Source organism: Sinocyclocheilus anshuiensis, unplaced genomic scaffold (genome assembly GCF_001515605.1).
Source record: "Sinocyclocheilus anshuiensis isolate Anshui unplaced genomic scaffold, SAMN03320099.WGS_v1.1 scaffold1184, whole genome shotgun sequence".
NCBI classification, from domain to species: Eukaryota; Metazoa; Chordata; class Actinopteri; order Cypriniformes; family Cyprinidae; genus Sinocyclocheilus; species Sinocyclocheilus anshuiensis.
The window spans coordinates 124,104-131,949 of NW_015547647.1; the positions used below are offsets into that span (position 1 = coordinate 124,104).

The 7,846-nt window shown below is 37.1% G+C and overlaps 1 protein-coding gene across 1 annotated transcript in view; it reads left to right on the forward strand.

Moving 5' to 3' along the window:
* Positions 1-326: 326 nt before the first annotated feature.
* The window catches only part of LOC107701937 (tubulin-specific chaperone A-like), an 11,709-nt gene continuing 4,189 nt past the window's right edge, over positions 327-7,846 (forward strand). Inside the window, exons 1-2 of the mRNA XM_016504087.1 lie at positions 327-508; positions 6,941-7,046. Of these exons, the coding sequence (XP_016359573.1) occupies positions 333-508; positions 6,941-7,046 (282 nt within the window). The 5' untranslated portion in view covers positions 327-332. The remainder of the gene's footprint in view (positions 509-6,940; positions 7,047-7,846) is intronic.

Sequence of the window (7,846 nt, forward strand, 5' to 3'; positions counted from 1 at the left end):
CTGTTAAATGCTACATGTGATTTACATATTAAAGTTTTTTTTTTTAATCAGACTCCTTGATAATCAGCAGTAAAAGAACAAAGATTAAGAAAAACATTATACCCTGTGATACCATGGTATTGAATGATTACTGTATTCATATACTGTGACATTTGCATTATACTTTTACTTTGTTGTTGTTGTTAACGGATTTTTCATTATAACCCTTTATAGTTAAACAGCCTATATACCGGTAAATGACATTATAACGTAGTGAAAATAAATAAAGAAACAAAATACATTAGCTTTTTGAGTTGATCTTTGAACCGTCACGCGCTCTGCTTCATCTGCGCATGCGCACATTTCTGCTGCGTAGTGTCTGTGCTAACAAGCTGATATCGGCTGCTCGCTTCTGTTACTATAAGCATATTTATCCGCGTTTTCTTCCGTTTGCACTATTCCACACAACCCGGACAATGGCGGATCCAAGAATACGGCAAATAAAAATCAAGACCGGTGTGGTTAAACGGTAAGAAGACTGAGTAATCTTATTTTTTAAGTGTATTAATGTCAGCAGAATAAGGCCGCGGATTCACCGCGCCCCTCCAGGGGCATACGCCGCAGCTGAGTGTCCTCATTAGGCAGAAGCTGTAAATACAGCCCGGTGCTCTGACAGCTGCTGTAGCATTGTCCGGATGCTGAATACCGCAGTCACTTTCAGTGCTTGAAAGCTGATGTTGTGCAACTCATAAGTGTTATTTGTTCATTTATATTTGTTTACGAGTCCAACAAAAGTAGACAAAAATTAGGGATTGAATGAAGAATTTGAGGCTGTGTTGATGCCACATGCAATAGATATTTTTATACTCTGTCATAAGTATAAAAAGGACTATAATTAAAGATGATCAAGAATTACGTAATCTGATCTTATTTGTTTAGTTGTAATTGATTATTTAATAAGTGTATGTTGTTATTGACGTATGTATTTGTGTAGTACAGAATAGTTATATATACGTTTGTTTAATGTATATTAGGTGTGTGTGTGTGTGTGTGTGTGTGTGTGTGTGTGTGTGTGTGTGTGTGTGTGTGGCTCAAACACTAGACGTCCCATTTTGGTGTACGCATCAAATTAAATTTACATAAGGGGGTTTTATATAAATATATTAAATGCTAGCATCTACTGTTTCTAACTTTTGTGGAAATAAAATGTCAAAATACGAATGAAATAGTGTTCCATTGTCATTCAGCGTAACAAATATATGTAAAACAACATGCTTAATTTGACCTGTATTTATCAAAATATATAAAAGAATAAGTGATCATACTAAATTTTATTATATTTTAAATTATTAAAATGTTCTTGCTCACATAGGGTTAAAAACTAGTGGATTGAAGGATCGTGGCAAAGATTTGTAAAGATTTAAAATTATAATGAAAGATGATTTGGGACTGCACTGTGATCCTTAAATAGAGTTTTTTTAATGTCATCATATATATATATATATATATATATATATAATCACAGAACTGGCTTTACTGACGAGATGCGCATGACAATCACATGCGATTTATCGTGCAGCTCTAAGTTTGTTTGTTGATCACAAAGTACAAAGTAGATGAGGAAAACTAGGATACCGGGTGTATTCAAAGCGCCGCCATTACTGTCTACAGTGCGTGGAATGGTGCGCTATGATTGGTTGAGCGGATATATCGCATTCTGCAGAGAAGGGAGACTGGCGTTTGTCACGGTTTGGAAAGAAAGAGAGAAAACATGACAGAATAACTCGGCGGATATCGCATTTTGCGTAAAATAAAAAATGGTCTTTATCGCGTTTTGGAACCAAACTCTTCATATATATATATATATATAATACATATTTTGGGTTTATTTGATATTTTTTCTTTATTTTTGAATTTAGCATGAAAGTACAAACTTTATAGCATCAGATATGACCTGTGACCTACATATGATCTCATTGACATTGATTATATTTGATCTGTACAACTGACAGTCCCCAGTAAGACCAGGACCTTAGAAGCGCTTAACGAATGTTAGACTGGTATTAAAGTTGGTCATTTGTGTTCTGCGAGTGTCTCAGATCTTGCCTAATCCTCTCCTCACCCCTCCTTTTCTCTTCTTAATCCCCACCTGACTGCTGTTTGCATTGATTGACCAGATGAGGGCCTGATTGAGATGGGCCTGTTTGATAGGGCTGGTAATGGAAGTGTGGGAATGATTCTCAGTGGGATTGAGAAGGAGAGAGGGTTAGGAAACAACCCTATATATATATATATATATATGTGAAGAGTTTGGTTCCAAAACACTATAAATTTGGATTAATTTGAGTAAAAATGTGTTTTCTTTACCAAGAAATTGGCTAAATGAAAACCATATTTTCTGTTTCAAACTTTCACATAGCATCTTTAGGTTATAATAACATTAAAAATTCAAATCCAGATTTTTTGACTAGTGCTATATGCTGTATTAACAAAAACATAAATGGCATTAATAAAAACACTTACACTGACAAGCTATGCAATATCGCGTTCATAATCAAATGCAACTCATCTGCGATTATGAACAGGATATTGCATAGCTTGTCAGTGATCTACGGCTCTGTGTATCCATCTGAAAGCACGTGATGGAGATTTACTATTAATCACAGAACTGGCTTTACTGACGAGATGCGCATGACAATCACATGCATTTGATATTTTTTCTTTATTTTTGAATTTAGCATGAAAGTACAAACTTTATAGCATCAGATATGACCTGTGACCTACATATGATCTCATTGACATTGATTATATTTGATCTGTACAACTGACAGTCCCCAGTAAGACCAGGACCTTAGAAGCGCTTAACGAATGTTAGACTGGTATTAAAGTTGGTCATTTGTGTTCTGCGAGTGTCTCAGATCTTGCCTAATCCTCTCCTCACCCCTCCTTTTCTCTTCTTAATCCCCACCTGACTGCTGTTTGCATTGATTGACCAGATGAGGGCCTGATTGAGATGGGCCTGTTTGATAGGGCTGGTAATGGAAGTGTGGGAATGATTCTCAGTGGGATTGAGAAGGAGAGAGGGTTAGGAAACAACTTGCACACCATGCCAACACAGGAGACAACATAGTAATAAGCCGCGCCACGATAAGAACTGAACGCTTGGCCTGTCAAACTCAGCTGATGTTCACATGAGGGACCAATCACTTCTAGGTGTCTGAATTTATTTATGTTGAATTTTGCTTATTGCATGGGCACTGTTGGTGTCGATTGATGGTTTTATGATGGAACATTCCCGCTGTCAGGCCCAGCGATGACAGACACATTGTTCGTGTCTCTCAGACATGTTTCTTCTGGATTTCCCATCTGTTTTTTGCCCTCTATATGGACAGTCCAGCCTTCGTATCGATTAGAGCAGTGCGAGTTGCTTTGTTTTCTTTCAGCTGAGTCTTTAGGTTCTATAGATTTGTCTCAGAATTCTCTCCCCATGCGAGCACAGGCCTCTGTGGTTCACTCAGACTAGGCCTTCTTGGCTCCAGGTCAGATAATTGATTTTGTCCACCTTTGAACGCTGTATTGCTGAATTGCATTTCTTCATTTGTCAGACCTGTGAGGTGTGGGCTGCTTGATGGTCTCATGGTTTACACATTTTAAGTCTGTTTGTATGTTTGCACTAGCTTCAGTTTATATCTTCACCTGCTCTGGGTCCATGGGTGTTCATTTTTGTTCTGTATGGTCAAGTAGCACAAGTCTTGTCCTCTCGTTAAATCGTAAAAGGACATTCCCAGAAGTGCCTGTGTGGCAAATCAAATATGATTATATTTTATTTAAATATTTTTGTTTCTTCTTATTTTCTTGTATCAGTAATGTACATTAGGTTGTTTGTATTTGTTACATTTTCTGTTATTTTGTTAATGTTTATTGCATTATTTTATGAGTTCACATATTTTACATGAAGTTTATCATGTGTTTTTTTATTTTACTTCTTGTATTATGGTGGTAACCAGTACATTTTAAGGTACAACACAGATTTTGAAATATGCTGACATTGTGTAATAACTGAAACACTGTCAATGCATTTTTAAGGTGAATTTCTGGCAACCAGAGCTGTTGTTTTTTTAATTGTAAACTCACCAGGATATTTTTACAGTGTGGTAATTTTGCAATATAAATTAAGTGGCATTTTTATCATGATTATTCCAGTGTTTCTGGCACTGCTATTTTCTGTGAACGTTTTGTATTTCAGATTCAGACCACACTGTTGTGCAAATATTGATGCTGCAAGACAGTTTTAAATCACATATTGTAAAGTGGTCATCCTTTCCACCAATGACGTTTGTTGTTCTTGCCCTGTTTGGTGATGCAGGGCTATGAAGAGTTATCCTGAGGTGACGTGTCAACATGCTGTAAGACCTGGTGCTGTAGTACATGTGGGTGCTTGTAATGTCAGTTAATTACACTTTCAGGTCAAGCTCCTCTCATACTGCTACATCCCTGAACTTCACGTCTTCAAACACCTCCAGGGAATTCCTGAAATGCCCTATGAAGTGGTCAAGATCTCATGCCAACTCAATAGTGTTCTCTGCTCAATTTGAAGCATTTAGTCAAACCGTCTTGCAAAATATCAGAATTTTTGTCCTGTAAAGAAATGAAAGAAATAGATGAGCTATTTTTACATAATTTTCTCTTCATCTTTGCTTTGAAATGGGATGGTGTTGATCTAAACGAACTGCCTGCTAATCCCACATCTTGTTGTCTTCTTCTCCGTCTTCCACCGTCTCCCTTCTACCATATTCTTTTCTTCTTCTTTTTGGTGATGTATTCCAGTCAGTGTTTTCTGGCCTAGCTCAGAGAATGCACTTAATAAAATGACAGACGTAATTTGCTTTTGTCACCGGGTCTTGTCGCCGGCCCGCCGCCTCAAAAATACAGTATTAGAGGGGAGAGAATGTGTGTGTCGAGTCTAATTCTTTTCTCTATTTTCCAGAGATGCTTTTTCCATTAAGCTGAAGGAAGCAGCCCTGGCAGCCCCATTTACAGCTGCCCAGCTCCGCCCCTGCTATAAGCAGCTCCCACATCACCCTGCAGAAACAAGAAATTAACATCAGCATGACACTTTTTCATTAGCCTGTCTCTCACTTTTATTAGAATTATGCTACACCCCGATCTTTCCACCCCTCCGGCTTCCTCGGTGGTTGCACCCCCTCTCCTTTTACTGTGGTCTCATTTTTGCGTGCGTGTCAGAGAAAGCCTTACCTTGAGCATATGTTGAGAATTGCACCAGGGTGTCGTGATTGAAGCCTGTTAAAACCGGCGTAATTGATGTAAAATATGACATATTGTCACAGGCGGAGACGAATCTGGCAGTATGTTTGATTAATGGAGAAGTGTCTTGCGCTCTCTCTCTCTTTCTCTGACTAACACACACACACACGGCTGATTTTATGAAAAATGAATTCCGCAATGCCATGTCGTCCCGACAAGCGAGCAGGCCGCAGACGGAAAGCAGCTATTAGCTAGAATCATTATCAATAGTGATATTTTCAAACTCCATTATGGCAATCGGGCTGCGAATTTATTCAGTGCATTTAATTCATTTGGCCATAATTGATAAATAATCAAAATGTATCAATGTACTCGCTCTACGTTTTCACTAACAATCAAGCAAAAGTGGCCCATTTGCCACCTGACTTGGTCCAAATTAGGGACTAAATTGATGATCAATTAATCAGGGGCAGTACAGTGTCTTTGTGAGTGTGTGCAAGTGATGCCATTAAAAGACAGATTAGCGTAGCGATCAGGAAGTAGCTGATGCAGTTTAGCGGCTAACAAGAATGCAGCTTTTCTGAGATTGACAGTAGATAATCATTAAGGAAGAGGAAAAAGACGAGAATTGGGAAGGATGTGTTTACAGTAGGATACAGTAGAATATATAGGTCTATATACAGTAGAATATATAGTAGAGTATATATTCTATATATATAGAATATATATGGGTTGAAATTTTGTGGGGAATCTTACAGAGGTGTGTTAACATCTTGCATTTGTTTGTGTGTTTTACCATTTCATGTTGTTTCAATTAAGTAGTGTTCAAAAATGTAGGGTTGTTAAGATTTAAGATTATTAATATTTTATGCTCACCAAAGCAGCATTTTTTTAAATAAAAAATGCTGTAAAAATAGTACTGTTGTAAAATAATACATTTTAAAATAACTATTTTCTTTTGGAATAAACTGGAATAAATGCAATTTATTCTTTTAATGTAAAGCTGAATTTTCAGCATAATAACTCCAGTCTTCAGTGTCACATGATCCTTCAGAAACCATTCTAATATGCTGATTTGCTGCTCAAGAAACATTTCTTATTTTCAGTGTTGAAAACAGCTGTGCTGCTTAATATTTTAGCAGAAACAGAGGTAAAATTTTTTCCCCAGGATGAAAAGAAAATTCAAAAGAACAGAACTTATTTGAAATAGAAACATTATAAATGTCTTTACTGTCACTTTTGATCGGTTTAATGCATCCTTGCTTTGATAAAAGTATTAATTTCTTTAAAAAAAAAAAAAGAAAGTCTTAATGACCCCAAACTTTTAAACATGTCGTGTATTTTGCTTAATTTACACAACATTGTCTACATCTTAGTTGTCATCTTTATGTTGTATTATGTATATATCAACTTTATTAAACTATAATTGCAATGTTTTTATTTATGTAAAATGCAGTAAAAAAAGAATGATTAGTAATGTGAAACTTCAAGACATATGAAGTTGGTTCTCTGATTTTGGGCCCTTAAAAGTGGTGTATTTGTCTTTTGAGAGATCTGCAAGTTAGCTAGTTATTTGACTTCATGGCGGTAAATTCTTGACAGCATCAGTTAGACAAATAAGTATTTAATTTTTTTTTTTAGTAAAACTCACTTCTCGCTATCCATTCTCATTCTTGTGTCTCTCTGTCTCTCTCAGTTTGGCCAAAGAGGAGGTGTTGTACATAAAGGAGGCAAAGCAGCAGGAAGAGAAGATTGAGCGTCTCAAGGCAGAGGCAGGAGATGAGTATGTAATCAAGAAACAGGTAAGAAGAATAAACTACCTGAAACAACACCTGCCCTGTTGAGAAACCTGATGAGACTCACTCATTTAAAGGACTATGTTTGTGTGTGTGTATGTTTGTGACTGACAGCACAGTTCATAGTGAATCATATGAGATTATTGGGGGGGAATTTTTTTTGGTGGCTTTATGTGTGAGGTATTCTATGTGTCAACAACAAAAAACATAAGGCGCCCTAGATAAACTCATGATGTTAAATATTCCACTGAAGTAAAGAATCACTCGCATCACTAACATCACATTTGCTTAAAGTTTATTATAATACAGTTACCAAAAAAGATACCAGCACATATACATATCCATAACTAGAGGTCGACCGATGTATCGGTTTTGCCGATTAATCGGCAACTATCGGTTATCGACAAAAATCCATGCCGATAGTTTTCCGGGTTGCGTCCATTGCTGGAGCGGCTGAGAAGGGTCTGCTGTCATTACACAGTGCGAGAGCGGCCTCTAGTGGTTGTAATCACTGACAGCACGTGCTATTTGTTTAGACACGTGATACTGCACGCTGAACAGAGCGGGAAACTTCAGACGCGGATTTAAATGCAGCCGACAGAAAATCCTGCCGCGCCACAGAGCGCCATTCACATAGTTTTCCTTTAAATTACATAATATTGGTCCCGAATCATTGTTAATGTACATGATGAATTGTGTATTGTGCATTTTCAGCAAAACGTTTGTCTTTCTGTGGCTCTAATAAAGTCTGTGTGCTTCATTTATAGAGCTATAATATAGGTCGCGCTTTCTCTTTCCGTTTGCTC